At 34.3% G+C, this 15,121-nt stretch overlaps 1 protein-coding gene across 11 annotated transcripts in view; it reads left to right on the forward strand.

Annotated features, from left to right (window-relative positions):
• The window catches only part of LOC110463438 (serine/threonine-protein phosphatase 4 regulatory subunit 4-like), a 96,524-nt gene extending 85,403 nt beyond the window's left edge, over positions 1-11,121 (forward strand). For 2 of the 11 annotated variants that reach the window (XR_002464391.1, XR_002464392.1), the window contains 7 exons: positions 2,301-2,387; positions 3,042-3,176; positions 4,153-4,315; positions 7,977-8,064; positions 8,468-8,544; positions 8,777-8,825; positions 9,252-10,340. Coding sequence is in view for 7 of the 11 variants with exons in the window: in XM_021518040.1 (XP_021373715.1) it covers positions 2,301-2,387; positions 3,042-3,176; positions 7,977-8,064; positions 8,465-8,544; positions 8,777-8,825; positions 9,252-9,282 (470 nt within the window). In the remaining 4 variants the exon portion in view is untranslated. Of the gene's footprint in view, positions 1-2,300; positions 2,388-3,041; positions 3,177-4,152; positions 4,316-7,976; positions 8,065-8,464; positions 8,545-8,776; positions 8,826-9,251; positions 10,341-10,447 lie in introns of those variants that run through there. The other 9 variants (XM_021518044.1, XM_021518047.1, XR_002464389.1 and 6 more) reach the window with 8 other exon arrangements.
• The last annotated feature ends 4,000 nt before the right edge of the window (positions 11,122-15,121 follow it).

Raw genomic sequence — 15,121 nt, forward strand, 5'->3', positions numbered from 1 at the left:
GGGGGGGCGAGATAAAATGTATGATATAGTACAGAGTAAGTTAAATAAAATATACTAAAAAAGAAATGGTTGACGTAGACCAATTTTTACATATATACTTGTTCTAATATGTAAGTAGCTGAGCAGAGTTGTTTTGAAAATGACACAGTATGTCAGCTGAAATATAACATATGGTACAGAAAGAGTTACGTGATATTTCCAGTAATAACTTGAATCAATGGGGATCATGATAATATCTAGATCAGTACAGGCTACGCTTAAAACAGAAATATGTTGCAGAGTCAAACCTTGGTTTACAGAATTCACTGGAACCATGAAAAAACTTGGAGATAATTGGGGCAGTTAAGAAACCCAAGCTTGTACAAACGTTTTTTGAATTTTTTGGTTTTCTGAAATTCCTGTTTAACAATTAAAAGTGTATTGTATCATCCTTTACCTCTTAAGTTTTATCAATTGTCACCTACGAATGTTGTTTATCCTGTTTTTTAATCGGCTCAGGAATGGAGGGTCAGCTTCAGCATGATGTTGTGTGTCAGTAACATTGGCATGTATGTTGTATGCAGGATACCAACAGTATCAGCCAGTGCTTGAATCCATTGACATGTGATTATATATATAGCATGGCCGCCAATATTGTCAAAAATTAGTTTAAGAATGACAAATTATTATCCTAGTGTATATTACATGTGTGTCTGTCCATAACAGAGTATCCCGTATGTTCATGGAAAGAGAAGCATGGGGGCATTTCAAACATTTTGTTTGTTCTTGTGATCTATTTGTTAATTTGATCTAAGATACAATTATCTTTGATAAAATTTTTTTTTATTAAACTCCTGTTAATTTAAGTGATATGAGAAAACATAGTCTTAAAAATAATTTATTTTGTGAACACACTGCACATATTAGAATGATTATGGTAAATTAAAAGTTATGCAAACAAGCATTGTAATATTGTTTTATTAATGAAAATTCATACTAGTTTACAGTAATGTTTCAGTGATTTTTATATATTTATGTAAAATATTTTTATAATTGGTGTTCTTGATATTAAGGTTGTATGCTACATTACTTCAACAATGCATTTCCTCCCAAAAGAGTTCCTAATTGAGAAACTTGTATATAAAGTTTACTGATGCGCATTTAGTACTGGATTAAATGATTGATGATTCATTTTAAAATATACAAGAATTTACATGATTGATAACACTCTGGTGAATCAGAAGCGTCAGATTAAATGAAGGGAGGTGATCATGACTCTGACAAAAATCAGAGGTAAATTGTATAAGGTAGCATACAGCCTTAATTACAATCATGTGTTGTAACTTATAAGCTCCAAGAAATACTTCAAGTCTTTGTTTTTAGATACAATAATGCTTCTGTTTCTATGTATTCTTATGAAAACAGATGTTACTTACTCTGACATAAAAATCATCCACATTTGCTCTTTGTTTTTGTCGAAATTGTTTGTAAATCATGCAGTACATTATTTACTGAAGAAATACTCAACATTTGTGAGTGTATTAATGTTAAATATAACACTGTCCTCCTTAATTAACTTAATGGATTTGATTATATCTATTCTACCATGTTAAATATAACACTGTCCTCCTTAATTAACATAATGGATTTGATTATATCTATTCTACCATGTTAAATATAATACTGTCCTCCTTAATTAACTTAATGGATTTGATTATATCTATTCTACCATGTTAAATATAACACTGTCCTCCTTAATTAACTTAATGGATTTGATTATATCTATTCTACCATGTTAAATATAATACTGTCCTCCTTAATTAACTTAATGGATTTGATTATATCTATTCTACCATGTTAAATATAACACTGTCCTCCTTAATTAACTTAATGGATTTGATTATATCTATTCTACCATGTTAAATATAACACTGTCCTCCTTAATTAACTTAATGGATTTGATTATATCTATTCTACCATGTTAAATATAACACAATACACTTTGGCCTGACTAAGGCTTCAAAAATGTTAGAGAAATCATTATTTTTTCCAATATTATCTCACTCTCTTTATATATTTCACCAAAAGACATGCACATATGTTATTTACTTTTAACATAAAAATCATTACACCACCAGCATTGCTAAACCAAATATAAACTATCTGCAGACATTTTGTATTTCATATTCTGTACAAACTGTTAACAGTATAATATGTCTATCAGTTCAGTTACATTTCTGTAAAATGTATAAATTTCTCACTTTTTTGTGGTTTTTATTGAATTTCACAACCATTGTGGTATTTTTGTGTATTTTGTTCAGAAAATATAGGAAAACCAGACTCACCCAAACCTATTAGAAGCAAAATACCGGCAGCCAAAGTCAAGCCTCAGCCTAACTATGACTCAGGTCAGATCTTTGTCTCATGCATGTTTGTCTGCATGGATATACATGGATGTTTACGATCACTTGGGACGATAAAGGTTAAATGTGTACATATTGTGAGGAAGGCTCTTTGTTTGTTGGAAAGTTACAATTTTCCATATCTGTTTTTGTTGTAACTAAATATTTTACAATTTTTTCTTGTTCATGTATAGTAAATGTTTTCTATGTTCTGTTAGACGTAGGCAAGGCTGCATTTTCACAATTATCCTCAAGCGATGAACTGTTTCGGAGGGGGAAAATTGACAAAAAAATTATGAAAATTTGGTTTGAAAAATATATACAGATACGATCCAAGATCTTGTTTGTAAAACAAAATTTCATATTTTTTATAAAACATAAAAAAATACATATTTAATGTTGAGAGTAGTTGTGAATTCAGGGTTCTCATCATGAAGCTGTTTTTTTCAGTAATGGAGAAGGATTAGTGAACAGTTAGGTGATTTTGACTACATGTATAATGTGTACACTGTATGTATTTCAGTCTTGATCTTTCAATAGGATGTAAAAATAACTTATCATCTGTTATTGCTGCCTTTTGTCCTATTACATCAGGAAGAAAATGGACAGTACAGTTACAAATCTGTACCTACATCGTCTACCTTTATTTCCATTGCACAGGGAAGAAAGACAGTACCGTCTCTAAGTCTATGCCAAACAAGGCCCTGCCTCGGCTGAGTCGTCTCCCCTTGTACAGCTCACAGCCAAATCTCCATTCCTCCCAGAGCAGTGGGGGCAAGTCCCCAATCGGTCGAGGTGAGGGGTCGTACTCCCCGCATTCACTGCCTCACGTTTTCTGCATTGTGTTTGACAGGTGTTTCAGTGCATGTCGACTGAATACTGACAGCCGTCACAGTTTACTGACAGTCATGTGATCGCCCTCACCTGCCATCTATCTAGAAAATCACTTTACTAGGGGCAGATAACTCTTATTATCAGTCACTCCTGCCACAATAGACTGTTGTTTTGTGAGCGTCTTGTGAATCTTGTTTCTTTGTAGTTCAATTTTAAAGGTTTTTGGAAGGATCTTATATGCATGACATTCCAGAATTCAATTTTTCTTAAGATTGACTATTTGTTACTTTACACTCGAACATACTGCTGACTTTTGGAGTGGAACCCTTCCTTAGAATCTTAAACTACTTCAGAAAACAAAGAATTGTTTTCTTTCTTGTTCTATTTCTTTAAATCTCCTACAGTATTTTCTGATGTCAGAGAATTGTGGTCTTTGTCCCTTTCTACTCAAAGATGAAGTTTACCAAGCTTATCAGGCATCAGAACAGTTAGAGTTAAGCTGAAGTTTTAGTGATCGCTGTTTCACTGATGTTGTACTAGTGAGCATTGTAACGTTGCTACCTGCATGGCATGAAATACCAGGGTGTTGTCACAGTGATTGACATTTTCACTTTTTCCTAATTCAGTATTCTTTCCATTTCAGTACCAGATCATAATTACGAGGAAGGTTCTTTCACTGTTGTTCCATTTTGAAATGTCGTATTTTCTTTTCAAGAAATTGATTCTGCTGAATTGTTTTAAGTAATATATTAATTGGCACTTATTTTCTAATTGAATATTTCGGCAAATATTTTCTGTAATGATATTTTTCTTGGGACATGTTCATAAATGTTTTCAGTCCCATTGAAGTTGTATTGATGAGTGGTTGAAGTGTTTTGAAGTCTGGTGATCTAGATTTTTGAAGTACTCAGTTAATGACCTGTTGTCATTTGTCCAGCGTGTAAACCTTCTCTGGCCCCCAAACCTTCCGGGGGCGCTGGTCTGAAGAAGACACCGGTGTCCAGATTGTCCAGACTACCACTGTACAACTCCAATCCGGACTTGTGCTCAGAGAGGCTCAGGGAGGCCGGGCCCATTAGGGGACAACCCAGAGCCCAGAGGTACCAGAAATTCCTCGCTCGATCATGAGATTTTATTTTTCTTTCTGTCGGATGCATTAAGCTATGCTTTTTGTCTTCTGCAAAGATCTTAAGTTTGCATATAAAAACAGTGTAAACTTGATTTTACCATGTAGACTTTTTATCCCGAATATTTGCATGGCTGACTGAAAGTTTAGGGCATTATACTATCATTTTCCAATTTCTACAAATGCTGGTTGAACTTTGCAGTGGCACTACCTGATACACTCTCTTGTCCCTTGGCTTCGGGTTTGTCAGATGTGCTGTGTGTTTCAATGATTTCTTTCGTACAGTGCTATATTTTTAGCTGTCTTTCATATTTCTATGTTTCTGGCCATTTTCTTCTACATATTTAAAGCCATTTTATTAGTGCCGTCCATGGCAGGATCATACATTATATACATCTACAATAAAGCATGCTCTGATTTTGATTTGATTTGCCTACATGATTTCATTGATGATATAAATAGAAGTTTTGTTTTTGAAGCAGGAATATTTCAATAAAAAAATTAGTCTTGTCATTTAGTGCCTTTGATTTAGTTGGATAAAACTAGACGAGGTATTATTTTATTTTTTGAATTTTTGTCACTTTTATTTTTTCTGATTATCCTTCTATACGCCAGTTTGAACAGAACATGACGATAATCAGTTGTTGACTATACTTTCCTGGACTGTCTAATTGTGATGACTCAAGATGAGAAAGAAGTTTAAATATGACTTGTTACAATTCATAATCATATGTACGGTATTTGTCTCCAAGGAGCCTTTACACTCTGGTGGAAGCTGTTCTGTAGAATTTCTTTTTCTGGTCCACAACATCTCAACAAAGAATTTCTTCACAGAAGAAAAGAAAATGATGAAACCACAATTCAAAAAGGACAAGTGTTCATTTTCCAATTGTTCAGATCTTGCTCTGATGTCAAAGTCATTTCAAACCAATGTCTGCTGAACTAGGTCATGACTCTGAAGTTGCAGGGTTAAAGCTCTAGTTTGTTCTTATATATAATTTGAAACCTTGCCGACATCCTGTGAAACAAAGTTTTTTTCAAAGCCTTTTGTAGAGTGTAGATAATATATATTATACCACAGAATATCTGCATGCTGCACGTGATAATGAACAAACGTGTTAGTCTCTATTGAGTTTTATTATGTGTCCAGTCTATTTAAAAAGAATTAAATTTGACTACAACAATATTTTTGTTTTTCATTTGATGAAGAGGTTTCCCCATTCCATTATTTGTGCATTAAATATAAATGTTTTTGATTATTTCAAATGCCATAATACTGTGTGAACTTGTTCAATTTTTTTAACTTTTTTTTATAAACTTTTCAATTATGTGTTGCTACATTTCTAAGAATGTATTTAATAAATATTGGCAAGTTATTTTATTGAAGAGAAAGAGTTGAACAGGGTGAAAGAGTGTTTGGTAGGATGTCTTAATCACAAGAGGAAATTAACGTAGAACATCCATCACATTATATCATCTTTGACTGTTTATGCAGATATAACATTGTGTTTATATACAATGATAACACTTCTGATTTCATTTAAAGTACAGTAAATGCTGTGTGTCCATACAGCTACTTCTGTAAATGAACATGTTTAGCGGTTTCGTCTCATTTTAGCAATTTTCGCGAATTAGCTATTGCACTGAATTATGATAGTGCTAATTAATAAATGTTTCCTTAACTCATTCACCCCAAAAGTCACATTTGAACCTTACCAAATCAAAGACTGGGCAAGTCTGATTTAAATGTTTAGGGCTGAATGAGTTAAATTGCCACATATTTCATTTATCGTGAAAGCCCCAAATCATCAATGCCATGAAATGTTTTCATAAAATTTGAGTGCATTAAATGATATTAAGTACATGTACAGTATATACCTAGGCAGTTCATAGCTTCATCTAAATTGGAAAAATAATCATGAGGTTTCATATAATCTAGATTGTGAAATGTAACTGAAAATTGGGGTAACCCATCTTTATATTTTACATAACAATGTAAATTCAATATAGATTCATATTCCTGTATTATCATCATGCATGCGTTTGTACCTTTAACAGGTTATTTACTGTTAAATCATGCACTTCTCCATGTAAACCATCTAACAATATTCATATATGTATAGTATTTACATATCATTACCCATTGGTACAGTTAAATTTCTTATTTACCTTAAAATTCAGTTCTGTAAAACTATTTAATATTTATAATATGATGTTTTTTTGCAATTGTGCTTCCTAAAACCTATTTTAGAAATTTGATTTTTTTTATGTTGTCCCTGGATGAAATTTGTTTATATCTTTTTGCTTGATATTTACGAAAAATGTAAAAATGTTTGTAATGTAATGAAAGACTTCCATCATACAAATATCCTTAATGCTATTTTAACGTCCTTTTTGAAAAGAGGTCTGCATTACGAAACATGTTATGACCAATGTCCTTTTACTGATGATCAAATGTACACAAGAATTCTGACATCAATAACATTCAGATGATTTTGAAGTCTTTGAAAATACTAATTGACAAAATAGGGAGATAACTCTTACAAAAGTTACACATTAACACATGTAGGGTGGACAAAAAATAGTAAGTTTCCAGGTTGTGAATATACTTATATTAATTAGTTTGCAGGGTGTTATAGAGTTTCCAACTGGCAAAGTTGATAACATTTCCCTCTGTCTGTCCAGTACACAGGCCATACCAGTTACCTTGAAATTGCTGAATACACTTTGATAGAAACTTAACTTGAGCTTACAGATGTATGAGAACTACTTTATTGAGTCTGAGACAGAGTGTCTGTAAAGTCAGTTTTTGTTGTGTATCATTTCAACTGCATAATTCCTTCATTGGTCTGTATTAATTAATTTATTATAAACAAATTTAGAAACATCAGAAAATCATCTTAATCAATGAGAAATTACGCTTGCTTCCCAAGCTAGATATCATATTAAACCTATTACATGTATTATTGCACCTGCTGCATCAAAAAGTTTTGGTTTGAAGTTATTTCTTCCTTTGTCTTCTATTGTAGATGAATTTAGACTTGAGATTCTTAATTTTTGCCAAGATAACCAAAATCAATGAAGGGTCTTTATATTATCTGCCTGCCATTGATAAAAGGAAATCAAATCATGGGTTTGGGATTAGAATTTCATATTTCTTGGTTCTTGTTAAGAGTATTAGATACCTGGGTTCTGGTTGAGAGTATAAGATTCCTAAGTTTTGTGGGACATTAATTAATAGCGTAACGTAAGTCCCACCAATTAGAACAGCATGAATTTGCAGAATCTCCAGTTTTCACAGATTGCTAATTGTTAATACATGTAACAAAATATACCATTTCTGTTTCAGGCAAAATTATAGAAAGATTTCCAGGTTTGAATAAATCTGGTATAATTGGGACTTTGGTCCAACCTCTGATCTAAGGATAATATAGTTTTCTTTGTGTAATAGGGTTGCCAAGGTAATGACATTTTACCTTTAACCTTGTAAGGTCAGTGTAGTAGTTGAAATTGTGTGCCTTTGAACCTTGCAGGGTAAAGGTTTAGTTGCCAAGGTGATGGTTGTATGACCTTTAATGTAGTAAGGTCAGGGTTTAGTTGCTAGAGTGATAAATGTATGACCTTTAACCTTTCAGGGTCAGGCAGCAAGATCGGCTCCGGTACCAAGGGAGCTGTAGCCCGCTCAGGAGCACTGCAGGCCCCCGGGAGTGCCGGAACTAGCAGGTTGGTAATCAGCTATTTAGTTAAATTTGCAGTGACAATTGAGGGTACCATGACTGATTGGCTAGTACAATATTGAGTGTTGGCAATTGATTATGTTAATGCACATTTTGCTGCAATTTTTCTGATTTTTTTTATCTTAAAGGTTTGTAGAAAAATGTTTGAAATTGGACAAACAATTGATTGAAAATGCTTTTATTGAGGAGAAAAAAAACAAGGCATTTTACGTTATGATAAATGATGAACAAATATTTTTCAGATACTGAGGTAGGTGTTTATACAATTTTGAAAAATATATATATTAAACCTTATGCCTTAGTTCAGTTTTTAAAATTCTTGAAACAAAAGGAGTTTGTAAGATTCATTGATCTTTGCTCATGTGCTATGCTTTCTTTTCTCAAAGTAGGGGATCGATGACAGGCCTAGCCCCCACCTCGAACAACTCCGGGAGGCGGGGCTCCTTCGGCAATGTCAGTAGTAGCGGTAAGTCTCTCCCTGGCTGTAGAAAGACACCATACAGATCACTGTCTGTAGCGTTTGGAGATAGTTTGATTTAAGTTTTGTTTCATTTCTGTTACATATGTATTGAATTTGTTTCCATTTTATAACAGAAACTTGTCAATTTTGTTTTAAGTTATTACGAACTTATAATTGTTTATGTTAGATTTGATCAATGTAATGTTGATGTTATTTGAGTTTATCTTTGTCCTTCCAGAGGCTGTGAAGACCACTAAAGGAAGTAATGGTGCAGTTCCGAGTACAAAGTACGTAAAATAGTTCAAAAGAATTAAAAGGAGGTATTGTATCCGTGAATACAAAGTAAATATCATACTGACGAGTACAACGTACGTGAAATAGTTAAAACGAATTAAAAGGAGATATGGTATCCGTGAATACAAACTAAATATCATACTGACCAGGACAAAGCAGAAACTAACTCAAAGTAAATATTATACTCGCAGGTTTTAATAGAAATCATACCCAGTTTCCTTAGTTTCAAGTAGGATAAAGAAACTAATTCATTCCTTAATGCCATTTCTTGTTTCCTTAATCAGGAAAATAGATCTCATGGAAACCAGTGTCCAGAAGATTATGAAAAAAATAATTTATGTTTCAATTAATTTTTCTTCCCATGGAATCTGATCTGAACATGCAATGCATAATATGTCTTTGTAATTGTGTTCTAACAGGGAGAAAATAAACAGGAAGAAGTCGAAATGACGAGGTCATCGTCAGTTGATGAAGACTTTAACCCAATAAACTGACCAATGTGTATAAACAATTGTAATTGACATGGATTGGTCAGTTGGCCTATCTATCCAGGGCACTAGTACTGGTCATACAATACAGAGCACTGGTCAGCACTTCAATGATCAACTTGAAAAGGAAGGCCGTTGGGCCAATTTTTATGTACAATTGAGTTGACATGAATTGGTCAGCCAGTCTGTCTTTACAGACCACTGGTCAGCTGATACAGAACACTGACCAGTGATTCAGGGGTCAACTTGAAGAGAAAGATCGGTGAGCCATTGTGTTTGGAGAGTTATAATTTACATGGATTGGTCAGTTGGCCTATCTACAGGGCTCTGGTCAGTCTGAGGAGGAAGGCAGGAGAGACATGTTCAGCCACCTTCATCTGTTCAAGCCTACTGTTAACTTGTGCAATTACTTTATACAGAAGAGATAGCAGAGAATATAATGGTGTGACCAGAGAAATTACGGTCATCAATACCGTGACTGATATCTGTAACGTGACTATAACTGTAACGGACAATGATTGGCTATCAGTTTAGTTACAAGTCCTACACCAGTAGCTGTCTTAAGATGCCTATAAATGACCAGACTGTTAAAGCTTTTCTGAGTTAAGGATATTAAAGAATGACTGGGGAAATGTCAGTGTATTTAAATGAAAAACAGAGAGAAGATTTACTTAACGGAATGATTGAAGAGTTAATGTGATGTGGCAGAAATTCCTAGTGGTGAAACATTACTGCTGATACATTGTACCACTTAGTACCATTGTGTTATAAGCTTCAGGTGATCCGTGTTACTGACTCTGCTGTCGTACTCGGTAACGACTTGTGTTGTAAAGGTTCAGGTGATCCATGATATTGACACTGCTGTCGTATTCGGTACCATTGTGTTATAAGCTTCAGGTGATCCGTGTTACTGACTCTGCTGTCATACTCGGTACCATTGTGTTGTAAAGGTTCAGGGGGTCCGTGTTACTGACTCTGCTGTCGAACTCTGTACCATTGTGTTATAAAGGTTCAGGGGATCCGTGATACTGACTCTGCTGTCATACTCGGTACCATTGTGTTGTAAAGGTTCAGGGGGTCCGTGTTACTGACTCTGCTGTCGAACTCTGTACCATTGTGTTATAAAGGTTCAGGTGATCCGTGTTACTGACTCTGCTGTCGTACTCGGTAACGACTTGTGTTGTAAAGGTTCAGGTGGTCCGTGTTACTGACTCTGCTGTCATACTCGGTACCATTGTGTTATAAAGGTTCAGGTGATCCGTGATACTGACTCTGCTGTCATACTCGGTACCATTGTGTTGTAAAGGTTCAGGTGGTCCGTGTTACTGACTCTGCTGTCGAACTCTGTACCATTGTGTTATAAAGGTTCAGGTGATCCGTGATACTGACTCTGCTGTCATACTCGGTACCATTGTGTTGTAAAGGTTCAGGTGGTCCGTGTTACTGACACTGCTGTCGTACTCGGTACCATTGTGTTATAAGCTTCAGGTGGTCCGTGTTACTGACTCTGCTGTCATACTCGGTACCATTGTGTTATAAGCTTCAGGTGGTCCGTGCTACTGACTGCTGTCGTACTCGGTAACGACTTGTGTGTACAGTGACACTTGTGGTGTTCCTTTTTAGGAAGGAACCACATGTGGTGCAGATAGATCTACATGTGGTGCTTCATTTTTACTTCTGCAAATAAATCGCTGTGATGAACACATGGTAACTTTCACCACACACAGGAGTTGATTGAGAACATCATCTTACAATTCCATCACTCTATCTCCTCAAACAAACAAAAATGTAAAAAAAAAAATGGCACTTTTTCCTTTCTGCTATGATTTGTATCCTGATAGAGAGGATGTGGACCTTGACCTTATCTGCTGATGCATCGAGAGAGACGCATAGGTGTTCTTTGGCTTTTGTAATATCTGAAATGATGTGTTTAATATGTATGATAGAGATACTTATTTTGTATCTATCGAAAGACTTTTCTTGATAAAGCAATTTTTGTTTTTTGGATGAGAAGAAATCACCGTAGATATTCGTAATTTATTTTTATAGATGATTAATATGTGAGGATTTGAATTTAACTCATTCACCCCTGAAATGTCATCATGAACTATTCCAACCTTTGAATTGGAAGAGCTCAAATGTGTCTTCAGGGGTAAATGAGTTAAGGTCAGCCATTCCTTAGAGCATACATGAATCCTGCACAAGGTTAATATTTTCAGGAGTAGTTTACACACTTGATATTTCTGTACAGTCGTTAATTAGAAATGCAGTTTTCATGAATAGACAGAGCATGCTCTTATTTTCTTAATAATATGAACTTTTTGACTTATTCTTTTGTAGAAAAATCTCAAATTTGATTTATCAGTGTTAGGTGTTATAGTTACATCGTCAATAACTCCTGTTTAACCCATTCACCCCTGAAATTTCATAATGAAATATTCCAACCTTTTAATTGGAAGAGTTCAAATGTGTCTTCAGGGGTGAATGAGTTAATTGCATCACCCGTTGATCAATTGGAAATACAATCAGTTGTGGGTTACAAAGAATGGGTAAGTTGATTTGCTTAAGAATCTAAAGGCAAACAAAGGTTAACAATGTATACAAGTAAACAATTGTATGTATAAACAACATGTTATACTGTAACCAAAATTATATATAAGTGGTAATAAGATTTTAGTGCAATTTCATGCTAATTTGAAAGTGCTAAAAGATTACGACCACTAAATATAGAACTCCTTGATCCTTACATGTTATAGCTATAGATGGCTGTAGTGCTAAATCATGATAAGAGGAATAAAAAATTGTTGCTGATGCACCAAAATATATATAAGTATAATATAGATATGTCTACAAAAGTGCTTCATAAGTCAAAATATATTAATTGATATATCGATTTCGTGATTTACCATGCAGAAGAATTTGTACAAAAATATTTTACAAGAAACTACCATTGTTTTGTAGCATATATTATATAATCAGTTGTGTATTCTTGAGATAAGTTAAAAAAAATATGTTGATAAAGAAAGAATGAGCATGTTGATCGGTACGGGTTTACATTTGTCCCACATATCACACTGGTCAGTGTACCAGTAGTACTGTCATGTCTGTATAGGGCCACACCAAGCTGTAGACATTGCTGGGTATTCATCGGCCTCTTGCTAGTCGCAGCAAGTCTAGCCTGCATTTCATTGGAAGTTGCAATGTTATCAGTATATCATCTTATATTGTTTATTCACTTCTTTTTTTATTAATTTTGTATGAATTTTTTTTTCTTCATTTTTCGCTATTTTTCTTCTTCATTTTTCGTTATTTTCTTCTTCTTCATTATTTGGTTTTTTTTTCTTGCACATTTTCCCCTTTCCATGCCTGATCATTTATCTGTGAAGTACTGCACTATGATGTATATATATAATGCCTGAAGATTATGTCTAGTGGCCTATAGATTTGGGAATATGCATAATTTGTGCCTTTAAGCAGTGACTCTATCAGCACCTGTCATCTGTTACTTTCTGTTTAATTTTTTTAATCCACTCTAGACAGACTAGAACAGTTGAGCAGTGAGTGGAATCAGTGAACCTTACGCCAATAATCCAAAAATTAGTTTCCCGATTTTAATGTTCTTGCTAAGGAGATGAGGATATTTCTGTTTTTATTGCATTGAGACATATTGCCATTGTCGACTAGGAAATTCTGTTATTTGGACTAAAAAAACACAGAAAAAACTTGTGGACATTTGTTTATATATATATAGTACTTAAACATAATTACTGTTACATTAAGTGGCAGGATAAAGCCTAAACTCCACTCCACCTAATTTTATTTTGGTGCCTTATGTATGAAAAGTAATATCTTTGTAGACATAATATAATTTATCACAGTTAATTAAAATACTGCATATTTTCTCTTTTGTTCCAATTTGGGGAAATCAATAAAGACCTTTCATAATATAAAGAGAATAATTTTTATTCTATCTTCGGGAAATAAGTCTCTCTTATACTTAGAACTTAGGCTTTTTGCTGCTATAGACAGTTATCTCCCTTGAATAAAACACTTATCAATCTAGATTGCCATAAGTATAAGATCATTTAAATTTTACTAAGAATGGAAAAGGAGATTTGTCCTGAGTTTTAAGTATGGCAGTGATTGAAAGATCTGATTTAATTCCATCTAGATATTCGTTTGCATGCCAAAGTTGATGAAGATCAAAATAGCACATTACATTACATTACATTACATTACATTTTTTTATAGAAAGTATATTGTGAGTCATTGTATGAGACATACCTACATCATGAGCACTGACAGTCTAGGCTAGTTTACAGAGCATGGGGATCAATATAGTAGTCAGGGGAGACAACCCATTTAGTAATCAGGGGAGGTAGCCCATCAAGTAGTTGGAGGAGATAACCTTTTTAGAAGTCTATAGTACAGGTGGTATTTTATAAATAAAAGTGTAAACATGTAGAATATTCAAATTCAAGTTATTCAAATTTTAAATTAAAAAACCCCATAGGGTATCTTCCTGGGTAGGATTTTTATTTCGTGTAAGTGTCCTTCCAATAAGGGGAAAGAATCTGAGTTTTCCAAAATTTAGAAACTATTGTAATAACAAACTTTATATGAATATGTCATGGTCCAAAATAATTGAAGCCTTTATTATTGTAAATTTGAAATAGTTGTATAGGGGCATTGATAATGGGGCCAGCTGTGTCGTCAATAGTTTATATTTAGTTGATACACCAGACCAAGCTGATTCCATTTTAAGGTATACAGGATGTAGTTATAGTTGTCCATATTTATTGCCCTGAGAAAGTACATTCCATTCAAAATGGCACTGTTGACCTGGTCTATCAGGTACTTTGACTTGTTGGGTACAGATTCCTGAACGACATGTTAAAAAATTCAGGGTCGTTGTTTTTTAACCCCATGTTTTCCTGAGGCAAAAGGATAATAATTATACTAGTACGGATTTAGATGCTGCGTGAATTGCCAAACAACAATAGATATAGACTGTCATAATATTTGTCCTATATAAGGAAGACATGTGTGTACAGTATATAATCGTTCCACAGGTTGACAGTGAGAGATTGAAGTTCCATTTTGCAATATATCATGAATATTTGGTGTTCCAGATATCCAGGCTGTTGACCCTGTCTGGTTGGAAGAGAGGTCATGATCAGAGGTGGAAGGTCATGATCAGAGGTGAAAGATCATTCTTGAAAGTGAGGCTGGTGTGTGACAGTATGCATGTTGAAAGGTGGTGTGTGTTGTGTACAGAGTAATGGGGTGCCTGCCTGAAGTTCTACAGTCCCTTCTGTGGGTTAATTGATCTGTAAGAAATGTAGACTTAATAAATCTCTAGCTTCTGTGAAAATGAAATAAATTCTGTGTAGGTTCACATGCCATGAATAAACGAAAGCTAAACATTTCATGTTGTTTTTTGTTGTTGTTTATTACCCTCCAAAGAAATGTGAAAAGAAAAGCTACCAAACCAGAACCCAGAGCGTACTGAATTCTAAACAAATTGTCCACTAGCTGAGGCCAGTATTAATCAAATGTGTGTTTGTCTAAACAGACCAAGGATTTTATTAGGTCACCTGAGACAAAGTCTCAAGTGACCTATTGCGATCGCCTTTTGTCCGTCGTCGTCCGTCGTCCGTCGTTCGTCTGTCGTCCGTCGTGCATCCGTAAACAATTTACATTTTCGACTTCTTCTCCAAAACTCCTGAACCAATTTCAATGAAATTTTGCAGGGACCTTCCATGGACAAAGGTCAACAAAAACGGTTGCCAGTTTAGTCC

The sequence above is a fragment of the Mizuhopecten yessoensis genome, unplaced genomic scaffold (genome assembly GCF_002113885.1).
Source record: "Mizuhopecten yessoensis strain PY_sf001 unplaced genomic scaffold, ASM211388v2 scaffold10907, whole genome shotgun sequence".
Taxonomy (NCBI): domain Eukaryota; kingdom Metazoa; phylum Mollusca; class Bivalvia; order Pectinida; family Pectinidae; genus Mizuhopecten; species Mizuhopecten yessoensis.